The sequence below is a fragment of the Argopecten irradians genome, chromosome 6, assembly GCF_041381155.1.
Source record: "Argopecten irradians isolate NY chromosome 6, Ai_NY, whole genome shotgun sequence".
Lineage (NCBI taxonomy): Eukaryota > Metazoa > Mollusca > Bivalvia > Pectinida > Pectinidae > Argopecten > Argopecten irradians.
The window spans coordinates 47,578,555-47,604,703 of record NC_091139.1 but is presented as its reverse complement, the minus strand read 5'-3'; the positions used below and the strand labels follow the sequence as shown (position 1 = coordinate 47,604,703).

The window sequence follows — 26,149 nt, the reverse complement described above, 5'->3', positions numbered from 1 at the left end:
ATCATACAGCAGGTGTATACTCGGTCACACGGCTGTTACATCATACAGCAGGTGTATACTCGGTCACACGACTGTTACATCATACAGCAGGTGTATACTCGGTCACGCGACTGTTACATCATACACAGCAGGTGTATACTCTGTCACACGACTGTTCCATCATACAGCAGGTGTATACTCGGTCACACGACTGTTACATCATACAGCAGGTGTATACTCGGTCACACGACTGTTACATCATACAGCAGGTGTATACTCGGTCACACGACTGTTACATCATACAGCAGGTGTATACTCGGTCACACGACTGTTACATCATACAGCAGGTGTATACTCAGTCACACGACTGTTACATCATACAGCAGGTGTATACTCGGTCACAGGACTGTTACATCATACAGCAGGTGTATACTCGGTCACACGACTGTTACATCATACAGCAGGTGTATACTCGGTCACACGACTGTTACATCATACAGCAGGTGTATACTCGGTCACTGGACTGTTACATCATACAGCAGGTGTATACTCGGTCACACGACTGTTACATCATACAGCAGGTGTATACTCGGTCACACGACTGTTACATCATACAGCAGGTGTATACTCGGTCACACGACTGTTACATCATACAGCAGGTGTATACTCGGTCACACGACTGTTACATCATACAGCAGGTATATACTCGGTCACACGACTGTTACATCATACAGCAGGTGTATACTCGGTCACACGACTGTTACATCATACAGCAGGTGTATACTCGTCACGTGTCACACGTCACTGTTACATCATACAGCAGGTGTATACTCGGTCACACGACTGTTACATCATACAGCAGGTGTATACTCGTCACACGACTGTTACATCATACAGCAGGTGTATACTCGGTCACACGACTGTTTACATCATACAGCAGGTGTATACTCGGTCACACGACTGTTACATCATACAGCAGGTGTATACTCGGTCACACGACTGTTACATCATACAGCAGGTGTATACTCGGTCACACACTGTTACATCATACAGCAGGTGTATACTCGGTCACACGACTGTTACATCATACAGCAGGTGTATACTCGGTCACACGGACTGTTACATCATACAGCAGGTGTATACTCGGTCACGCGACTGTTACATCATACAGCAGGTGTATACTCGGTCACGCGACTGTTACATCATACAGCAGGTGTATACTCGGTCACACGACTGTTACATCATACAGCAGGTGTATACTCGGTCACACGACTGTTACATCATACAGCAGGTGTATACTCGGTCACACGACTGTTACATCATACAGCAGGTGTATACTCGGTCACACGACTGTTACATCATACAGCAGGTGTATACTCGGTCACACGACAGCTGTTACATCATACAGCAGGTGTATACTCAGGTCACTCGACACGACTGTTACATCATACAGCAGGTGTATACTCGGTCACACGACTGTTACATCATACAGCAGGTGTATACTCGGTCACACGACTGTTACATCATACAGCAGGTGTATACTCGGTCACACGACTGTTACATCATACAGCAGGTGTATACTCGGTCACACGACAGCTGTTACATCATACAGCAGGTGTATACTCGGTCACACGACTGTTACATCATACAGCAGGTGTATACTCGGTCACACGACTGTTACATCATACAGCAGGTGTATACTCGGTCACACGCGACTGTTACATCATACAGCAGGTGTATACTCGGTCACACGACTGTTACATCATACAGCAGGTGTATACTCGGTCACACGACGACTGTTACATCATACAGCAGGTGTATACTCGGTCACACGACTGTTACATCATACAGCAGGTGTATACTCGGTCACACGACTGTTACATCATACAGCAGGTGTATACTCGGTCACACGACTGTTACATCATACAGCAGGTGTATACTCGGTCACACGGACTGTTACATCATACAGCAGGTGTATACTCGGTCACACGACTGTTACATCATACAGCAGGTGTATACTCGGTCACACGACTGTTACATCATACAGCAGGTGTATACTCGGTCACACGACTGTTACATCATACAGCAGGTGTATACTCGGTCACACGACTGTTACATCATACAGCAGGTGTATACTCGGTCACACGACTGTTACATCATACAGCAGGTGTATACTCGGTCACACGCGACTGTTACATCATACAGCAGGTGTATACTCGGTCACACGACTGTTACATCATACAGCAGGTGTATACTCGGTCACGCGACTGTTACATCATACAGCAGGTGTATACTCGGTCACACGACTGTTACATCATACAGCAGGTGTATACTCGGTCACACGACTGTTACATCATACAGCAGGTGTATACTCGGTCACACGACTGTTACATCATACAGCAGGTGTATACTCGGTCACACGACTGTGTACATCATACAGCAGGTGTATACTCGGTCACACGACTGTTACATCATACAGCAGGTGTATACTCGGTCACACGACTGTTACATCATACAGCAGGTGTATACTCGGTCACACGACTGTTACATCATACAGCAGGTGTATACTCGGTCACACGACTGTTACATCATACAGCAGGTGTATACTCGGTCACACGACTGTTACATCATACAGCAGGTGTATACTCGGTCACACGACTGTTACATCATACAGCAGGTGTATACTCGGTCACACGACTGTTACATCATACAGCAGGTGTATACTCGGTCACACGACTGTTACATCATACAGCAGGTGTATACTCGGTCACACGACTGTTACATCATACAGCAGGTGTATACTCGGTCACACGACTGTTACATCATACAGCAGGTGTATACTCGGTCACACGACTGTTACATCATACAGCAGGTGTATACTCGGTCACACGACTGTTACATCATACAGCAGGTGTATACTCGGTCACACGACTGTTACATCATACAGCAGGTGTATACTCGGTCACACGACTGTTACATCATACAGCAGGTGTATACTCGGTCACACGACTGTTACATCATACAGCAGGTGTATACTCGGTCACACGACTGTTACATCATACAGCAGGTGTATACTCGGTCACACGGACTGTTACATCATACAGCAGGTGTATACTCGGTCACACGACTGTTACATCATACAGCAGGTGTATACTCGGTCACACTGTTACATCAAACAGCAGGTGTATACTCGGTCACCGACTGTTACATCATACAGCAGGTGTATACTCGGTCACACGACTGTTACATCATACAGCAGGTGTATATACTCGGTCACACGACTGTTACATCATACAGCAGGTGTATACTCGGTCACACGACTGTTACATCATACAGCAGGTGTATACTCGGTCACACGACAGCTGTTACATCATACAGCAGGTGTATACTCGGTCACGCGACTGTTACATCATACAGCAGGTGTATACTCGGTCACACGACTGTTACATCATACAGCAGGTGTATACTCGGTCACACGACTGTTACATCATACAGCAGGTGTATACTCGGTCACACGACTGTTACATCATACAGCAGGTGTATACTCGGTCACACGACTGTTACATCATACAGCAGGTGTATACTCGGTCACACGACTGTTACATCATACAGCAGGTGTATACTCGGTCACACGACTGTTACATCATACAGCAGGTGTATACTCGGTCACACGACTGTTACATCATACAGCAGGTGTATACTCGGTCACACGACTGTTACATCATACAGCAGGTGTATACTCGGTCACACGACTGTTACATCATACAGCAGGTGTATACTCGGTCACACGACTGTTACATCATACAGCAGGTGTATACTCGGTCACACGACTGTTACATCATACAGCAGGTGTATACTCGGTCACACGACTGTTACATCATACAGCAGGTGTATACTCGGTCACACTGGACTGTTACATCATACAGCAGGTGTATACTCGTCACACACTGTTACATCATACAGCAGGTGTATACTCGGTCACACGACTGTTACATCATACAGCAGGTGTATAACTCGGTCACACGACTGTTACATCATACAGCAGGTGTATACTCGGTCACACGGACTGTTACATCATACAGCAGGTGTATACTCGGTCACACGACTGTTACATCATACAGCAGGTGTATACTCGGTCACACGACAGCTGTTACATCATACAGCAGGTGTATACTCGGTCACAGACTGTTACATCATACAGCAGGTGTATACTGGTCACACACTGTTACATCATACAGCAGGTGTATACTCGGTCACACGACTGTTACATCATACAGCAGGTGTATACTCGGTCACTGGACTGTTACATCATACAGCAGGTGTATACTCGGTCACACGACAGCTGTTACATCATACAGCAGGTGTATACTCGGTCACACGACTGTTACATCATACAGCAGGTGTATACTCGGTCACACGACTGTTACATCATACAGCAGGTGTATACTCGGTCACACGACTGTTTACATCATACAGCAGGTGGTCACGACTGTTCATATACAGCAGGTCATACTCGGTCACTGTTACATCATACAGCAGGTGTATACTCGGTCACACGACTGTTACATCATACAGCAGGTGTATACTCGGTCACACGACTGTTACATCATACAGCAGGTGTATATACTCGGTCACAACGACTGTTACTGTTATCATACAGCAGGTGTATACTCGGTCACACGACGACTGTTACATCATACAGCAGGTGTATACTCGGTCACCGACTGTTCATCATACAGCAGGTGTATACTCGTCACACTGTTACATCATACAGCAGGTGTATACTCGGTCACACGACTGTTATATCATACAGCAGGTGTATACTCGGTCACACGACTGTTCATCATACAGCAGGTGTATACTCGGTCACGACTGTTACATCATACAGCAGGTGTATACTCGGTCACACGACTGTTACATCATACAGCAGGTGTATACTCGGTCACGCGACTGTTCCATCATACAGCAGGTGTATACTCGGTCACTGGACTGTTACATCATACAGCAGGTGTATACTCAGTCACACGACAGCTGTTACATCATACAGCAGGTGTATACTCGGTCACACGACTGTTCCATCATACAGCAGGTGTATACTCGGTCACACGACTGTTACATCATACAGCAGGTGTATACTCGTCACACGACTGTTACATCATACAGCAGGTTATACTCGTCACCGACTGTTACATCATACAGCAGGTGTATACTCGGTCACACGACTGTTACATCATACAGCAGGTGTATACTCGGTCACACGACTGTTACTTTCATACAGCAGGTGTATACTCGGTCACACGACTGTTACATCATACAGCAGGTGTATACTCGGTCACACGACTGTTACATCATACAGCAGGTGTATACTCGGTCACACGACTGTTACATCATACAGCAGGTGTATACTCGGTCACACGACTGTTCCATCATACAGCAGGTGTATACTCGGTCACACGACTGTTACATCATACAGCAGGTGTATACTCGGTCACACGACTGTTCCATCATACAGCAGGTGTATACTCGGTCACACGACTGTTACATCATACAGCAGGTGTATACTCGGTCACACGACTGTTACATCATACAGCAGGTGTATACTCGGTCACACAACTGTTACATCATACAGCAGGTGTATACTCGGTCACACGACTGTTACATCATACAGCAGGTGTATACTCGGTCACACGACTGTTACATCATACAGCAGGTGTATACTCGGTCACACGACTGTTACATCATACAGCAGGTGTATACTCGGTCACACGACTGTTACATCATACAGCAGGTGTATACTCTGTCACACAGGACTGTTACATCATACAGCAGGTGTATACTCGGTCACACGACTGTTACATCATACAGCAGGTGTATACTCGGTCACACGACTGTTACATCATACAGCAGGTGTATACTCGGTCACACGACTGTTACATCATACAGCAGGTGTATACTCGGTCACACGACTGTTACATCATACAGCAGGTGTATACTCGGTCACACGACTGTTACATCATACAGCAGGTGTATACTCGGTCACGCGACACACGACTGTTACATCATACAGCAGGTGTATACTCGGTCACACGACTGTTACATTATACACAGCAGGTGTATACTCTGTCACACGACTGTTCCATCATACAGCAGGTGTATACTCGGTCACAGGACTGTTACATCATACACAGCAGGTGTATACTCGGTCACACGACTGTTACATCATACAGCAGGTGTATACTCGGTCACACGACTGTTACATCATACAGCAGGTGTATACTCGGTCACACGACTGTTACATCATACAGCAGGTATATACTCGGTCACGCGACTGTTCCATCATACAGCAGGTGTATACTCGGTCACTGGACTGTTAAATTGTACAGCAGGTGTATACTCGGTCACACGACAGCTGTTACATCATACAGCAGGTGTATACTCGGTTACTGGTCTGTTAAATTGTACAGCAGGTGTATACTCGGTCACACGACTGTTACATCATACAGCAGGTATATATACTCGATCACGCGACTGTTCCATCATACAGCAGGTGTATACTCGGTTACTGGTCTGTTAAATTGTACAGCAGGTGTATACTCAGTCATGCGACTGTAACATCATTAAAACTTACCATATTATCAACTGCTGCTGCAGAATCCTGAAACAAATAAACAAATGTCACAATGTGTGATCAATATCCTGATGATTAGGACAATCTGTGGTCTGGTAATGATGACTTTTTGGCAATACCTTTTTGAATTTAGATTCTTTTGCTTCAAGTTTTTTCTTAGTGGAATGTTTATGTAGATCTTTTATTCAAACATTTTCTACATATAGACTGCCATTACATTATGAAAGAACAAGAATTATGCATAATTATAAGTATCGCACGTACCGCATTGTTGATTTATTACATAACTATAATGGAATATTTAAAAAAAAATCTGAAATGAATCCTGCAACAATTAGGTATGTTGAGATGATAATGATGACCTTTAGCTATATTCCAAGATTGTTTAGGATTAGACTTATACTTTTTGAGAAAAAGAGCTAAGTACAGTTTAGCATCACTACATTTCATAGCCTCTGAATCCCACATCCTGAAATTAATCCTGCAACAATTACGTGTGTTGAGGAGATAAAATGTCCTTTAGCTATGTTTAAAGTTTGGTTAGGATTGGATTTATAGCTTATGAGAAACAGAGTTAAACTCAGAACTTTAAAGTGAAATGTTGACGACAACGTCTGTTGACGACAACGTCATTGCCATTGGCGGAAAAGTACCACCATAGTATCGTCTTGGCGAACTCCCGTCGCAGGCAATACAAAAGCACTATTCATTAATAAAACATTACAAATATTAAGTAATATTAACATTTTGTATTGATAGCTTAAAAGTTGTCTTACCTCTAGGAGTTCAAATTCTATGAAGGCAAATCCCCTGTGTTTTTCTAAAACAAAAAAATCAAGCTGAATTAACAATTGTTTGTAAAATGACAATGTGTAACCAGAGATTAACTGCTGTATTCTATAATCATAATTGTTGAGACTTAAAGCAATCAAAAAAGATTATTTTAAAATATGCATGTGTGAAAATTATTGTGAATGAAAAGAAAAGTAATTTAAAAATGGTAAAAGCTGATATGGATTTTTGCCTTCACAGTAACTTGCAAGGTAGCCCTTAATCCCAGTATATGTCACAGGCCCAATATCGGGTCTCTAGGCCTCTTAGTTATTCACAAGAAGTTGTTTAAAGATTTGAGCCTATTTGACCCCTGTGGCCTTGAATGAAGATCAAGGTCATTCATTTAAACAAACTTGGTAGCCAATCATCCCAGCATGTCAAAGGCCCAAAATTAGGTCTCTAGGCCTCTTAGTTAGTCACAAGAAGTTGTTTAAAGGTTGAACTTATTTGACCCCTGTGACCTTGAATGAAGGTCAAGGTCATTCATTTGAACAAACTTGGTAGTTCTTCATCCCAGCATGTCGCAGGCCCAATATGAGTACCTTGAGCGTTTTGGTTCTTGAGAAGTTGTTTAAAAATTTTAGCCTTTTTGACCCCTGTAACCTTGAATGAAAGTGAAGGTCATTCATTTAAACAAACTTGGTAGCACTTCATCCCAGTATGCTACAGGCCAAATATCAGTACCCTGGGCCTTTAGGTTATTGAGAAGAAGTTGTTTGAATATAAAGTTTACCCACGGCGGATGGCGTTTCCATGGCAACGGCAAATATTCCAAAATTGGAAGATCTGCAACAGCATACTTGGCACAACTAGGGCACTTTGTCTGTCACAGATGTAAAAAGAAAGTTTCAAGGAGCTGCGTTGAACGGTTTTTGAGTTATAGCATGGAAAAGAATCTCGGACGGACGACAGACAGATTCCAATTTAATATCCCCCGCCAACGTGTTTCGGGATGAATAATAATAAATGTGATCATTATTAATAAATAATTATGTACCAGATGCATGTTCAAGCATAAAATGATTGAATTCATGGAATATCAGCCCACTGAAGCGTGGTAGTTTACAATCGCAACTCAATGGCAGACTGATTTGCTACCAATTTTTCTGCACGATTGTTATCGAGAAAATAATAATAAAATCGTCAAAAATTATAAAACATTAAACAATAAGTTAAATATATTATTTAAATATGAACGAAATGACTTCAGACAGCATAACAACGACCCACTGAATGACTGCTAACTTGTAAACGTGTTACACATGTTGGTTAACAGGTGTATTTCTCGGGATTCTGTCAAATAATTTCTCCTATTTTCAATGAAATAATCAGCAATACAGTTTATACAAGTGAATTACAGGTAATATAGGACATTTGATTTTTTAATGAACCGAACCGAAACAAAGAATAAGCAAGCCAAACTGTACGGTTGCAAATTTCTTTTAACAGTATTTTCAGTTAACTGTGACACTCCTACAGAGCACACTGCTTTATCAAAAGGTTGAACTCGCCGACACTGTTTAGTATTAGACAAGCTAGGTTATCTCCAATTCACACTGATCACCAAGAAGCGCCACTTAGTTTGGCCTTATCTACCCAAAAACCGTAATCCGTCGAGATTAGAGGCTATTGGCATACTATGAGAAAATAGTGAGGAAGAGGGAAATTTAAAGATGCAGAAAAAAAACTTTATACTTTGTACATAATTCAACATGCATGCATGAGAAACATGGATTGGTATGAGTAGATAAATTATTCATTAATTGAAAAGACCAAGGTAAGTGGCACATCTCGGTGGTAATATTTTGTAAGTAGTCTGAATTGTAGACAACCTAGCCCGATACCAAATGGTATCCCCAAATTCCACCTTTTGATATAGTAGTGTGCTCTGGCCCTACACCAGACACCAATCTGTCATAATGTCTATGTCTGGTACACTGATCAGCAGAATGTAAAAAGTACCAGAAGTCACATGTCTGATCATGTGATTCATATCCCAGATTTAGATATAGAGTTATATATAATTACAAATAATTTTGGCAATTCAATTGCAAGTTACCCAAAAATTTTGGTGCCATGTCATCCAGCGACCAGCGGAAAGAAACCTTTCATTACAAGATAGATAAATAACGATTTGATAGTCTAGACTAACTAAATGTGTATGTACAAGAAAGACATACCATATAGTGTATTGATACAATGTGCATATTTTATTTGTTGTTGTTTTGTTTTACCCTGTCGAGTATTGGTCCTTCAAGGATATACACATGTATTTATATATTCCTTAATTTGATATTAAACTATGGACTATATTTAAAAATTTATTGTAGACAAGTTTTTTAAAGAAAAAAAATATATAAGTTAATAGTACATAATTCAATGATAATATCATAATGCATTGTACTGGATTCAGTAAAGGATCAATACAGGCACTACCTATTATCCAATCCTTTTGTTGATCAATAAAATATTTTGAATTGGATATATATATATTTTCAAACTCAAAACGTATACCTGTTTCATAGTCCAGTGGAATCTGTATATCTGTGATATCTCCAAAAGGTATGAAGGCTGCATGTAAAATCTTTTCATCCACCTCCTCTGCCAAACCACCTAAATTTTTATCAGAATTAAAAAAATAAGAAAAACAACAAAATCTTTGATTTTCTTACACCAAAAAGGAGTAAACATTACTCAGGTTGGGGACACTCCCGTATATGCAGGATAGTCCTGCATTTGAGTAACAACCCTGTATTTGGGGGATAATTTTGTTACGCAAATGCAGGATTCTGTGAAATGAAAACTGCTAAAGTTGTTTTAAACATTGTTATCAAAAAAGGGTGTTATAATTTTTACAAGGCAAAATCACTAATACAACTTTCCACATTATTACTCAAATGGAAATAAATCTCATAATCTAAATGTCTGTAAAAGTCACAAACAAAATCACCTCTATTGCTTACTGTGGGTCTAAAAATAGAAAACAGGTAAAAGTCAATCAACCATGACATTTGCACTTAATTTCCCTGATGGCTATACACTGTAGTCTATGGAGAGCAACTAAATTTTCACTTTATTACAAAGCGAGATAATAGAATTCAATAGTTCATACACAAAAACATAAAGTCTTCAATCAGTTATAACAGTTACACATGTATTAAGCATATGCAGTGTTCAATCTGCGATTATTTTTCGTGGGTCCTTTACAATGGTTTTTGTGAAAACAATAGGTCCCACAGTGTTATAGATACCCATTCCAAGAAAATCCATGGGTCCTTTTAAAATTCTGTGAGTCCAGGACTCGGGATGCGCAAGTAGATTAATCACTGCATATCATGGCTATCTGAAAATTATGATGCCCTTTTTAGATAGTTTTTAAAAAAAAATATTTTATACATTTTCTTTTCACAGAATCCTGCATTGGTGTAACAAAATGATCCCTCAGATACAGGATTGTCACTCAAATGCAGGACTATCCTGCATCTGAGTACTGTTACTGTACTGTACTGTATTTGTTTTATAAGAGCGCAGCTCTCTGCGCGGCCGAAGGCCGCGTAGAGCGAAGCTCTACTAACCATAACATATGTGTAAGCATAAAGATCCAATACATTCCAGTACCCCTTGGACTTTGAAATCGTGTCCCGCGGGAAAAGTCTCGCGCCTCCATGCAGGCAGCCATGTTTTAATTCTCGTTATCAGCACGACGAGATTTGAATTTTTTTCTAAAGACAAAATGTATCACCAGGATACACTTTGAAATTACTGTAAGTAGTTTTAGATAACTACACAAAGATACGAACGATACAATAAATGTACTAGTCAAATAATATACTGTCTGTGTGTTGTCAAGCGCACCGTCAGCCGTGACGTCAGGAAGCTTGGTGCCAAAGATGACGGCACATATTCCCGCGCTTTTTTGATACATGGTATGTTGCCAAGTTTTCCGCCTTACAGAGAAACAAGAGCGAAAGGAAATTGAACTATTCCAATTGAATGTGTCTTTCTGGCCTGTATATGACGACTGTCAATATATTGCTAGACACAAAACATCAATCTATAGTATTGAAGAATAGCATTTAATAAAAATCAATGATCGGACTACAAGTTTAAACAGTTTTAATCTCGTTCTGAGGTTACAATCCTAACTATATTTACATTTTACATGTAGCTGCGCTCTTATGAGGCTTTGCCTTAAATTCATATTACTGTACTGTACTGTATTTGTTTTAAATTTAAAATTAAGACTGCCTTCGAACCGCATAACCATTCACTCATATTAAACCCCTTAACAAATATCAAAATCAATTAATCTTAAATCTTCATAAAAAAAACATGCGAAATAGTTCTTTCATGATCAATCAGGTTAAGCAACTAACCAACATATACGATGCGTTTAGAGTTCGACTTTAGGGAATTCCCCTTTTTACCGAAGTGAACGTACTGTGAGCAACAGATTTACGTCTGTGTTGTGACAACACGATGGCTTCGTGCTCGATGCGTATCCATTTGAAAACATTGTATTATAACTCATCGCCTTTTTATATTTGAATTTATCTTTTTACGTACGTATACAGTTTTTTTGTATTCCTAAGCTGAAGTTTTTTTCATGTAAAATGTGATAAAAATGGCAAGTTTTCGGCACATAAGGATGACGGATGCATTGTTGCAGCAGGCTGCAGCGGTATCAGGACATCTCGCACTTGGAGACCTCGGTACTTGGGTTTTTTTCACCTCGACATTTTCCCGATATCTCGGACTTGTCGGTATCTTTGTCGTATAATGATATAAAAGATACATCATTGGCCTAAAATTTAATGCCTCAACTATAAATCCTTGTTTATATGAAATACAGCAGTAGATTCTACCTCTACCCCACTTTTTATAATTTACAGAATACGAACATAAATTGTAAAAAATTTAAGATTGATTATAATTTTTCGACACTTGTTTATACATGTACAAGAATAGTTCTCTTTTCTTTTAAAACTCTAACCAACCGACGAAGATCTAAATCTTATGTCATAAACACACGTGTTTCATGGGTACAAATAATAATGTACATTGTAGTTCAGACTTTCCGAATGTTGTCAATTTACGCATATATTTATACATATAAAATATTCATTAACAACCTTAATGCATGTTATATCATTTTTCTTTCAAGTCGGTTAATTATAAGCTCTGCAGTTATCTTTCATATCATACAATAATTAGTTTACGGCAAATTAAATCCTTAAAAGTATCTGTCAGTGATTAATGGGAAAAAGATACATGGAATGTAAATTATGCTGTCGACAGACTTTTTGAAGCGTGTAGTAACTTACAAAATATCGACTTAATCCCGATCTTAAGTACTATTTAATCGGTAAGAGAATGAAATATGCTTCAAACTTTCTTGATTTCAGCATTTTTGAAGATGACCTCTGACAAGTGGTATTTTTTTCTCTATCAAAAACAAGAGAAGACGACTTTACACTTAGTATTACAAAAGTTACTTGCTTTACATCATTACCACCATTGAAAAGTTTGAGCTTCTAATTATACTTCAAGATAAAGATATAAAAAAAATAAATTGCATCCCGAAAAAATCTGTGGCACTATGTCCTATATGCAATGAAGTACTGAATAAGTATGCACCAAATCAAATTAATTTATCATTTGTGTTAATTAGATACATGTATATACATACGCGATTAAACACCAATTATAGTTCAAATGGTGAGTATCGTTTATACTCTGTCGGCGGTGGAGCATCTTGAATAAATTGGCTGTAATTTATTTTTCTGATATTCACAACTGGAATATTTGCAATATATTGATCATCGTATCGCTATAAGTCTATACAATGTAACAACCTGTCATTTGACACGAACACATGCATTTTTATGTAATAAATCTTGTACCGAAGTACATGTATATGTTGGGTATTTTTTTTTTTGCGGGAGGTCGCCGTAGATCTAGAGGTCCCGCCCCCGCCATAGCATTGGCTACAAGCCTCGATGTTCACGTGTCAGTCAATTATAATTACCAACTGATTGACGAGGTGTGTTCCATTGGTTACTGAATCATTTATTTCTGCAACCAAACCGAAGCATATGATATGAAATGTGTCGCTATACAGAAATCTTCAAGTATATGTTGCAAAAAACTTTAATTTACGTTCCGGGACTTGTATTTTGCATAACCAGAATAAAATACCTATCACTGTAAAATCTACTAAATTTGATGTATACGCCGTAAACTCCCTATGAACGGAGTAAATAGTGAACAGCTAACTTTAATTTAATTGCTGTAAAATCTTGCGATATTGGAAATTAAAGCTCAGATATGTCAATGTCTGAGGCACGTTCATGTCTTCTCAGTAACAACTTACAAATGTACCTAGCTTCAGTTAACATTTTATGCAGAGAGAACGTGGTAAACTTTCTTGTACATATATGTTTGTGGTTAAAAAAACTGAAAAGTTACGTGTATTTGGCCTATGACATTGTCGAAATCAATTCTTTACGTTTGCAAATTGCAATTAATTGTAAAATCAGATTTCCTGGTATTGTATAATTTTTTTTAATATATTTCATGCCTTTTGACATATTTTTAGTTGATTGTCACAGTTTCGTTATTTAACCAAATTTAATTAAATTTCGTATGATCGTAGATAAAAATTTGCAGATTCCATAATAATGGTATGATTTTTCCGTGGTCTATTTAATTTATATTTTAATGTTACATGCATTTTTATCGCCAGCGGAACATGATATTGACGTCAATTTTTTTGTTAAGCACTAACACAGAATTTATGGAAAATTCGTTGAAAAACGAACGTGAAATTCGACTGAAAATTAGTCAAAATGCATTAGATATCATATATAAGAAAAGTATCAATAATATACTAAAACGAACATTCTTAAAAGTGTGCAATATAGCGATTCCCCCTAATAAAAAGCTATTCCTTCGTTCGCGGTACCGCCAGGTGGTCGCTCTCACTGCCTTGAATGTTGCTCATATGACGTCACAATGCTTCGAAGCCAAACCGGAAGTTGCGTTGATTGTTTTTCAAACAGGTGCAAATGGGCAAATTTCGATCTTAAATATCTCGAAGATTTCTGGATCGATTTTCATGATTATTTTTTTGTTTTTGTTGGATTAAAATTTTCTTTCTGAATAAAGGAAGGAACATTTCCATTACACTACCTCTTTAAATTTAAAATTAAGACTGCCTTCGAACCGCATAACCATTCACTCATATTAAACCCCTTAACAAATATCAAAATCAATTAATCTTAAATCTTCATAAAAAAAAAAACATGCGAAATAGTTCTTTCATGATCAATCAGGTTAAGCAACTAACCAACATATACGATGCGTTTAGAGTTCGTGGGGGCCGCCATCTTGTTGTTTATGTGACTAATTTTCGGTCAGATTATAATAAATTCCGTTTTCGCCATCAAAACAAAGACTGTCATTGGTTATTTAAAATTATAAAAAAACTAAATCAACAGATAAATTCCAATTCAATTTGATTTCTAAACTATCAAGATTATGAAAGCAATCAGATGTTTTTTTAATAAATTCGAAATATTTTCTCCGCTTGGCCTCAAATGTGGACCGTTTCTGGTTTTACATCGCCCACGGGAATTCATCACACACAATGAAACGCTTGTCGATGATCGCATTTTAAATGTAAGCGTGTACGCGACCTAGTATTGGCTCGAAATTCAAAAGTTTCAGCCGTCCGTCTGCTGCAGGTGCGTATATTTTGAAACGGGTAAAAGGTTTCAGACTATAGTTAGTTTGAATTTATTTGTTATAGACTAGAGACAAAAACACAATTTCATGTTTTGTTATCGTTATGCGTAGACATAATAAAAAAAAAATAGCAACAAAACTAAGTTTTGGCGGTTTAGTCCTAAGCTTATCAGGTTGGGCACATGCAAATTTATTGCTATTATAGCAATACAAAACTGACAGTAAACAACATTTTTTAAGATAAAAATGCTTCCGCTCATAACCGACTCCTGAAACTTTCAGTGGTTGTTTATAACGATCATTCAAACATATTGAAAGCAGTTTTGATGAGGTATAATTAAGCTAATTAAGTTAATTATTGCTCTATTGTTTCGAACGAAAAGTGGTTGCATAGTGTTCAAATTATCCTTATATACATTCCCTGTAAGTTTCAGGAGTCGGTTTAAAGCTCAAGCATTTTTATCTCCAGAAATGTTGTTTTTCGCTAGTTTTGTATAGCTATAAATAGCTATATATCGCTATAATAGCAATAAATTTACATGTGCCCAACCTGCTTATTGCATAACAGCGTTACAATGCAAACAGCTTGGTCAGTTGCTGGTGCATTTGTTTGTGTGGCAAGTCTTTCCATTGAAATGACCAATGAAACACCTTAAATTTGTCCATTAGAACATGTACAATATATGGTATTGCTATAATTTAATTCGGATAAACGGTTCTGTTTTTTTTATTTTAACTTAAAGAATTTAAGGTGTTTATGATCAGGTCCGGTAGCATGCTAAATCTGGCTTTACTGGCAATTGCAAGCGACCAGTTCTCGCCGAGTACCAATTCTCGCCATCGCATATGTAATTGTATGATCACTGACAAATTTTGAGACAATTTTTTTGTGGAAATCGGCTTGAAAGTGTTTTCTATCAGCAGAAGGCTGTATATTGACTAAATTTGCGTGAAAATCATACAGATACAGATGGGATGGCGAGAACTGGTCGCCTACCAGTATAGGTAGATTTGACTATATAGCCAAATCTGACAAGACGTATAGTGGACAAATGTAAACAAAAGTGACAGATACCTGGTCACAAAATCAGCGTACACATCGAAAATTGAATGCCGAATCTTGAGAATCGGCAAAACTAAATATTTTTGTCATCCAAGATAATTTCCGGTGATTTTTTAAAAATCTGTCATTGCATTTTTTTGTACTCGCATCTATTCATCCCCAAGTTCTGATGAAAAAGATATAAAATCCAAATTTCCCATTTGAAATATGCCACATATCATGTTGTGTATGAGCCGACTAAAGAATTTTTTGCACATGGTCAAGTTGCACAGGGTCTGCATGTTCATTAGGTGGATGCTTATCTGCAGGGACACAACGCCACTCCATATTGGTTCGCCTCACTATAGTTTTGTTACCGGGGACTAGTGATAATGGATACTAAATAAATGCAACGATGGAATTTTAAAAAGTCGCCTGCAAATGAACAAGTAGCGAATTATAATAGGCAAACATTATTCATATCACTGACTTACATGTTTTGTCATCCATGCTTTCATACTGCAAGAGAAAAATGTGACCAGATCTCACCTGCTTTTTTACATTTGTCCACTATACGTGTAGTCAGATTTGGCTATATAGTCAAATCTAGCTATATACCCAGATTTAGCGGTGCTACCAGACTTGATGATTGAATCAAAATATATAATACTCAAAACTTTTAAGTAAAGCTGGCAATGGTAACATAAACATCTCCCAATCATGATTATTGTAAAGATAATTAACATATAATAATGTGTAAGAAGGATAATACTTATATGGATTTGCTAAAAACAGATAAAAAAATGATGAAAAACAGAAATCAGATTAAAGATTAATGGTCACAACATCATGTAACTTATGGCAACAATGCATATGATTGCATAAGTCTCAGCTTCATTAATCAAGGCACCTATGATATACATTTTTTCTGTCTCGGAACAATGATGAAAATTGATGAAATATTGTATTTTTTAATTCAGAATTGTCTATATAGCCAGCAACCATGGTAATGGAGAGAAAGTTTGCCTACTTTCTTACTAGCTGTGATACAGATACAGTTGGTAAATATATCAACTGTGTAAAGACCAAGCTTTTAGACTCAACAACAGGTCAGTAGTCAGATCACATCTAAAGTGTGTATAATGTACAGACTCAAAGCCATGATCCTTCATAGACTTAAGAGTGTCCCCAATCTAAATATATTTATCGTATGAATGAAATTTACGTTTCAGCTAGGCCACACCAATTTGAAAAATAGTTTGTCGGGAATTTACACTCCTAAAATCGAATTTTTTCAGAAAAATATATAAAAAGAATACTCCTGCTCCTGGTTTCCGAGTTCTGGATTTTGACAAACAAATTCCGTTTTTTGTATCGGCCGCGATGATAGTTCACGAAGGCAATACTAATACTTTTCCGGCGCTGGTAGTGTTGTCGTCAACATTTCACTTTAAAGTTTTGCGTATAGCTCTGTTTCTCAAAAACTATAAATCCAATCCTAACCAAACTTAAAACACAGCTGAAGGACATCATTATCACCTCAACACTCCTAATTGTTGCATGATCATTTCAGCTTGTGGGATTCAGAGGCTGTGAAACTTAGTGATCAATGCTAAACTATATTCAGCAATTGTTCTTACTTTTTTTCAGATGTTTTTAAATATTCCATTATAGTTATCTAATAAATCAACAATGCGGTACAGGCGATACTAATAATTATTCATACTTCTTGTTTTTTAATATTTCTCCTTTCGTACACTGTTTTGTAGTTTTTTAGACACCGCATATTTTGGTCACACAAACGCTTGAATTGATTGGAAAACAAAAGAAAAACAAAAATAGCGCGGGATGTAAACATACTTAGGTTGGCCTCTTTCTACAACTGTAACTTTTTGGCCTAAGTAAATCAAGAGGAAAGATGAAAATCTCTGTTGTAATTCTTTCAATGTTTTGCTAGAGTTGACGTTAGAGTCTTTTTGAAAACATGATGTAACGTTGCATTCTTCAAAACCACCAACCAAAGGTTGTATCGAAATAGCTTCTTATCAAACGACGTTAAATGATTGTGGTGAGTTAGGTATGCAATTTATTTTGTTACATGAACGAACAACAGAAATGAGAAACCAGCAGCTAGATTCAAAACACAATTTAATTATATATACAATATTATACAGAGATGGTTTACAATATCTAAAGTAATTGGTGGTGGTACAAGACTAGTACGATGATTTAAAGTGTTACTTATCTGTATGCGAATGTCCTGGTATAGTCCTTGATCCTTCCAGGTTTCAAATTAACAATAAATACAAATCCACGAGGAAAATGAATGTCCACAGATGATTTGTAAAGTTCCAGGCAATATGAATAAATCCACACAAAATGTTGTAATAATCCACAGATAAAGTCACAATAGCTCTCCCATTAGAATCTAATATGGCACTGTACAATTCTTGATATGTCTCATTACAGGTCTCATTACAGTTCTGATTAGCTTTGGACAGTTGGAGTATATATAGCTAAACCCTAATTCAAGAATATTGGAGAACCTTCTACTTCTAGAAATATCTTAACTAAAAACAGTAAACAAATAAACACACAGAACTTTCTGGAAATAGATCATTCTAGATCTCTACATATAATCAACATGTTTACAAACATATTTGTTTATACATGATAATATTCTAGAAAGTTCTATAACCTAAATCATTGATATGAACTTTATAGGATGTATTGAAAATAAAGCTATAGGAGTTATCTCCCTTATCTCATAACTACATGTATTTAGTGTCATACATAACAATTTAATATTTCAAAATTTAAAAAATCGTTTTTTACCGGGATCCTGGACGGGATTGACAGAGATCCCATACAGGATTAACAGGGATAGACCGAGATACGACCAGGATCCCACTGGGATAGACCGGGATATGACCAGGATTGACAGGGAAATCATGGAAAATATCCCGGCAGGATCCCTGTCAATCCCGGTGGAATCCCGCCGGGATTTACGGTCACCTTTTCTCTTGGGAATTTCTACTGCTATTAAAAGCTAGCAAAACATTTCAAGAACATAAACCAAACAAATATCACCCAAATATAATGAATTGGAACATGCTAAATCCTGATGACATCGTCTATTGAAATACAGCATTTTACAATCCGCTCACTCCGATTTCTCCCAAATTGAGAAATAAAAATATAAAAAAATATTCCACCCTAGCCTCTCGCTTCCATTTTTATCCCCTGTTTGTCCGAAACGGGGGATATTAATTTGGGTTTGTCCGTCTGTCTATAACACTAGTAGTTTCCTGCAATAACTGTAACAAATGTAAACCAATTTTCTTCAAACTTGGTGACAAGGTTACATGTCTTAAGGGCTCGGCCAAGTTCGATCATGACTGTCGATTGACCTAGCTTTTTTAGCTGAGTTATGGCCCTTTGAATTATTAAAAACATCATTTTCTGCCATTTCCGTGCAATGAGTAACAAATGTAAACCGATTTTCTTCAAACTTAGTAACAAGGTTAAATGCCTTAAGGACTCTGCAAAGTTCAATCACAACTTTCAACGGATCTTATTAAGCGGAGTTCTGGCCCTTTGCTTAACTAAAAAAAGTCAGTATCTGCCACTTCTGTACATAGTGTACAATAACTGTAATAAATATTAACCGATTTTCTTCAAACTTGGTATCAAGGTTGAATGCCTTAAGTGCCTGGCCAGGTTTGATCAACTCTTTCTACGGATGTTATTTATCAGAGTTATAGCCCTTTAATTTACTACAAATGTCATTTTTCTGCAGTTTCTGTGTAAGAACTAACAAATGTTAAAACTAATATTGTTAAAACTTGGTAACAAAGTTAAATGCCTTAGGGGCTTAGCCAAGTTTTGGCAGATCTTAATTAGCAGAGTTATGGCCCTTTGATTTAATAAAAAAAAAAAAGGTCATTTACGCCACTTCTGTACAATAACTGTAATAAATATTAACTGATTTTCTTCAAACTTGGTAACAAAGTTATATAAAGTAAAGGAAAGTATTTATTACAATGCACAAAGGGTGTAAACCATTTCCTTGCAATAGTCCCAAGGATAATGAGCGAAAGTGCTACGTACACTTGTTGCAGAGGATGATTTCATAGTGGAAATTAAGGTTAGAAAGTATGTATTTAGCGAGCACTTAATGTCTAACAGACATATTTCTAGTTCAAATTGGCGTGGTCCTACTGACTACTTTTTATCATAATTCACCCTCAATTTTAGTGATAAATAAATTATTATCTCTTGAAGAGAGTTTTAATTCTTAATCATTTAAGATGCTGTAAAATGGACTGTAAAATTAAGAAAAACTTAAGAGAGGGAAAAAACAAAAACACAAATGATTGAAATATTTACTGTGTGGTAATTTTTAGTTTCATATCTGGTTTATTTATTAATTTAAATGACAAAATATGTACAGTATTTCAAAGATAGAACCAATCAAGTGAATTTGTCACTGAACCTTTTTAATTTCTTAAGATTTATAATTATAGCACTGTAATTTGTCTTCACCATTTTCCTTTTTTAGAACCAAGGTCCTGTGTAGTGTTAGATTGTGGAGGTGGAAATGGACATGAAGGAGTTATCAATCTAGCTCAGTACTACATGTCCCTGTGTCGTAAATATACCCTTCTCCCCAATGAACGCACAACTCTGCTGTCTGGTATAGACCAGGTCATAGCGTTACAGCTCTGTCTGGCGGACAAAAATAAACAGGTACATCTTATCTTTATTTGGTAAACACAAAAAATGGTACTGGAAATTATTTGAATGCTGAAAAATCATTTTGATCAGACTCTGTCCATAATGAAGGAACACATTCACATCTTGTTGGTTTGAATTGTAATGTTTTGAATGTCATAAGTTTTTTTTTTCTTTTATAAATGTTGTGTTTGCAGGAGAGGACAATTGGAGTTATGTAGATATTTTATTGGTTGTAATTGTAATGTTTATAATCACAAATTTTCTCTTACTTTGTTTGAAGGAAAGAGGAGAGTTTGAGGTGGAGACTAGCACTGTGATTCAGGCCAACAAAGATATTACAAAGTACAAACTATCTTTAGTAAAGGCTGCCCAGGAGAAGGTAGAAGAGAGTGATCTCCCCTGTATGGAGAATCCTGTGGGAGAGGATATTAGGCCAGAGTACCAAGCCTTCCTAAAACACTGTAACTATATAGACATGTGTGAGGTGTTAATGACGGTGTGTAAGGCCTGCCACAATAACGAGAGGCTCCAGGCTGAACTTGGTGTAAAGGATATCATCATCATTGGACTGCCCAGGAATGAGACAGAGGTATAATTAGCTAGTTCTTTGGTGAATCATATAATTACCTGACATATTATTGTCATGTCATATCCCATTGATGTTGGGATATTCATATCTTACAGAAATGTCTAGTTAAAAAAAAAGAATCATTCACAAATGTATCCTGTGATGATAAACAATTTACAAGAAATTAATCTACTGGAAGCCAATCAGCCTTTTGTGTGACCATTATCTGTTTTAAACTGGTGTATATATATATGTAATGTGTGTTTTGTTACAGAGAGCAATGGTTGAGTACCTTTGTGATGGCCGTTCCATCAAAAACATGACATTGGAGGTTCCCTTGGAGATGGACGAGGAGACAGACGACGTACAGGAAGATGAGATCAATATTTTGTACAGTGATGTCACTCTAACAGAAGCCCTTGGGGAAAGTGGGGGTGACAAAAGTTTCTTTCAGCCAACACCCAGATCTAGCCAACCCAAGTCTCTTACAGAGGTAAGATTATAAGCTTCCTTCAGCCCACACTCAGATCTAGTTAGTCAGCCCAAGTCACTTACCAAGTAATTTTATAAGCTTCTTTCAGCCCACACTCAGATCTAGATAGTCAGCCTAAGTCAACAGACCAGTGCCCAGCTTCACAAATAATTGATGGTTTAACTCCTTTGCTTTAAATTCCTCATAGGAAAGCATTCCAGAAGATTTATTATTTAACTTAGATGTTTTTACTTAAATTCTGTAATACTTTACTATGGACAGTAGTTAAGCAATAAACGTATATTAAAAGTTGAGGAGTGATTGATCCTAAAACTGCCTGAGCCTGAGAATGCATAAGAAGTCACCTGTCTCAATACTATAGGCTTTTCCTTAGTATCTTCCAAGATTTAGCATACTTTTAAACTGAAGCACTCCTATATACTTAACACATTTAGTCCAGTGATTATGAAGATATTTCCAAAAGAGTTCTAAGGGATCACGAAGTGCTTTTTTTCATTGCAAAAAGTATAATAAGACATCTTTGAAAAATTGAATGGACGTTTCTTTTAATATCACACTATCTAACAAGTCCTGAAGGTTTTATAAAAAAAACAAATCATGTGTAACAAGGCTGCAAAACGGGTGATTCTTATTTTCCATTTGATTTGAAAAGTATTAATTAAAAATAAACTTTCCATCTATATCTTTAATTAATCTTTTGTTTCGCCTTTAATGATAGGGGAGACTAAGGTACATGTTGCCTTTCCAGTGACAGTGGCAACCTATAATGTCCATTTTTGACAAAGTTAATCACATTTGATTGAACTGAATCTTGGTCGAGTTGCTATTTGGAATCTTGGTCATGTTGTTATTTGGAATCTTGGTCAAGGTTTTATATGGAATCCTTAGAAAATTGTTTGAACGGGTTCTGGTGTTTTGGGGTTAAAACCTAGAATTTTGAGATTTTGCATTTAAGTCCACTTTTGGCAAAATTAATTTCATCTTAGAAAATATTTATATAATTATGTGTAAATATTTCGAAAGGCTGTAAGATCAAATTATATTATCCTTTTACATAACTTGTCAACATCAAAAATTCTTTCCAGAGCTATATCCAGTTAGTGTATGGGTCATACTTGGAACTTCTGGTAAACTCCCGTGCTGAACTTGCTTTAGCCCGGTCGCTTAATGTACCAGAAAGGGAGCTAACTCACCAAGCATTTACTGATATCAAACGTGAATCAAAGACAAAGAACATGACTATGTATCAGGTGAGTACTACTAGCATCATTTGGATTCCCACACCACTATCAAAATGAATATCTCAATCTGAAATATTCATCATTTTCCTTTTCCTCTGCCATATACATTGATGCATGTTGTCAGACTCTACGACAATATATCTAGAATATTCATCACTTAAAAGGTTCTGCCATGTTTGCAATGAGTCAATGACCATGTAAAAAATCACAGCTAATTAACAAGCAGTCCCAGTATTACTTACTTTAATGACTATGTTCACAGAAATGTTTTCATATTCAGATTGATGAATTGTTATGTTGTAGATATCTGTATCTGAACGGTGAATTGTTATGTTGTAAATCGCTGTATTTGATTGGTGAATTATTATGTTGTAGATCGCTGTATTTGATTGGTGAATTGTTATGTTATAGATCGCTGTATCTGATTGGTGAATTGTTATGTTGTAAATCACTGTATTTGATTGGTGAATTGTTATGTTATAGATCGCTGTATCTGATTGGTGAATTGTTATGTTGTAGATCGCTGTATCTGATTGGTGAATTGTTATGTTGTAGATTGCTGTATCTGATTGGTGATTGTTATGTTGTAAATCGCTGTATTTGATTTGTGAATTGATATATTATAGATCGCTGTATCTGATTGGTGAATTGTTATGTTGTAGATCGCAGTATCTGATTGGTGAATTGTTATGTTGTAGATCGCTGTATCTGATTGATGAATTGTTATGTTATAGATCGCTGTATCTGATTGGTGAATTGTTATGTTGTAGATTGCTGTATCTGATTGGTGAATTGTTATCTTATAGATCGCTGTATCTGATTGGTGAATTGTTATGTTATAGATCGCTGTATCTGATTGATGAATTGTTATGTTATAGATCGCTGTATCTGATTGGTGAATTGTTATGTTGTAGATCGCTGTATTTGATTGGTGAATTGTTATATTGTAAATCACTGTATTTTGATTGGTGAATTATTATGTTGTAAATCACTGTATTTGATTGGTGAATTGTTATGTTGTAAATCGCTGTATTTGATTGGTGAATTGTTATGTTGTAGATCGCTGTATCTTATTGGTGAATTGTTATGTTGTAGATCGCTGTATCTGATTGGTGAATCGTTATGTTGTAGATCGCTGTATTTGATTGGTGAATTGTTATGTTGTAGATCGCTGTATCTGATTGGTGAATTGATATGTTGTAAAACGCTGTATTTGATTGGTGAATTGTTATGTTGAAGATTGCTGTATCTGATTGGTGAATTGTTATGTTGTAAATCGCTGTATTTGATTGGTGAATTGTTATGTTGTAGATCGCTGTATCTGATTGGTGAATCATTATGTTGTAGATCGCTGTATCTGATTGCTGAATTGATATGTTGTAGATAGCTGTATCTGATTGGTGAATTGTTATGTTATAGATCACTGTATTTCATTTGTGAATTGATATATTATAGATCGCTGTATCTGATTGGTGAATTGTTATGTTATAGATCGCTGTATTTGATTGATGAATTGTTATGTTATAGATCGCTGTATCTGATTGGTGAATTGTTATGTTGTAGATCGCTGTATTTGATTGGTGAATTGTTATATTGTAAATCACTGTATTTTGATTGGTGAATTATTATATTGTAGATCGCTGTATTTGATTGGTGAATTATTATGTTGTAAATCACTGTATTTGATTGGTGAATTGTTATGTTGTAGATCACTGTATCTGATTGGTGAATTGTTATGTTGTAGATCGCTGTATCTGATTGGTGAATTGTTATGTTGTAGATCGCTGTATTTGATTGGTGAATTGTTACGTTGTAGATTCCTGTATCTGATTGGTGAATTGATATGTTGTAAATCGTTGTATTTGATTGGTGAATTGTTATGTTGAAGATTGCTGTATCTGATTGGTGAATTGTTATGTTGTAAATCGCTGTATCTGATTGGTGAATTGTTATGTTGTAGATCGCTGTATCTGATTGGTGAATCATTATGTTGTAGATCGCTGTATCTGATTGCTGAATTGATATGTTGTAGATAGCTGTATCTGATTGGTGAATTGTTATGTTATAGATCGCTGTATCTGATTGGTGAATCGTTATGTTGTAGATCACTGTATCTGATTGGTGAATTGATATGTCGTAGATCGCTGTATTTCATTGGTGAATTGTTATGTTGAAGATTGCTGTATCTGATTGGTGAATTGTTATGTTATAGATCGCTGTATTTGATTGGTGAATTGTTATGTTGTAGATCGCTGTATCTGATTGGTGAATCGTTATATTGTAGATCGCTTTATCTGATTGGTGAATTGTTATGTTATAGATCGCTGTATTTGATTGGTGAATTGTTATGTTGTAGATCGCAGTATCTGATTGGTGAATTGTTATGTTATAGATCGCTGTATCTGATTGGTGAATTGTTATGTGTTATGTTATAGATCGCTGTATCTGATTGGCGAATTGTTATGCTATAGATCGCTGTATCTGATTGGTGAATTGTTATGTTATAGATCGCTGTATCTGATTGGTGAATCGTTATGTTGTAGATCACTGTATCTGATTGGTGAATTGATATGTCGTAGATCGCTGTATCTGATTGGTGAATTGTTATGTTATAGATCGCTGTATCTGATTGGTGAATCGTTATGTTGTAGATCACTGTATCTGATTGGTGAATTGATATGTCGTAGATCGCTGTATTTCATTGGTGAATTGTTATGTTGAAGATTGCTGTATCTGATTGGTGAATTGTTATGTTATAGATCGCTGTATTTGATTGGTGAATTGTTATGTTGTAGATCGCTGTATCTGATTGGTGAATCGTTATATTGTAGATCGCTGTATCTGATTGGTGAATTGTTATGTTATAGATCGCTGTATTTGA

The 26,149-nt window shown here is 37.0% G+C and overlaps 2 protein-coding genes across 2 annotated transcripts in view; one reads left to right on the top strand and one right to left on the bottom strand.

The window, feature by feature from the left end:
- Positions 1–14,890, bottom strand: part of LOC138326096 (peptidyl-prolyl cis-trans isomerase E-like) — a 67,377-nt gene extending 52,487 nt beyond the window's left edge. Inside the window, exons 1-4 of the mRNA XM_069272235.1 lie at positions 14,790–14,890; positions 9,956–10,054; positions 7,384–7,427; positions 6,608–6,634 (exon numbers count right to left, since the gene is read on the bottom strand). Of these exons, the coding sequence (XP_069128336.1) occupies positions 6,608–6,634; positions 7,384–7,427; positions 9,956–10,054; positions 14,790–14,829 (210 nt within the window). The 5' untranslated portion in view covers positions 14,830–14,890. The remainder of the gene's footprint in view (positions 1–6,607; positions 6,635–7,383; positions 7,428–9,955; positions 10,055–14,789) is intronic.
- A 182-nt stretch (positions 14,891–15,072) lies between these two features.
- The window catches only part of LOC138326572 (PCNA-interacting partner-like), a 32,435-nt gene continuing 21,358 nt past the window's right edge, over positions 15,073–26,149 (top strand). Inside the window, exons 1-6 of the mRNA XM_069272670.1 lie at positions 15,073–15,186; positions 17,210–17,338; positions 20,791–20,978; positions 21,247–21,555; positions 21,809–22,027; positions 23,113–23,277. Of these exons, the coding sequence (XP_069128771.1) occupies positions 17,233–17,338; positions 20,791–20,978; positions 21,247–21,555; positions 21,809–22,027; positions 23,113–23,277 (987 nt within the window). The 5' untranslated portion in view covers positions 15,073–15,186; positions 17,210–17,232. The remainder of the gene's footprint in view (positions 15,187–17,209; positions 17,339–20,790; positions 20,979–21,246; positions 21,556–21,808; positions 22,028–23,112; positions 23,278–26,149) is intronic.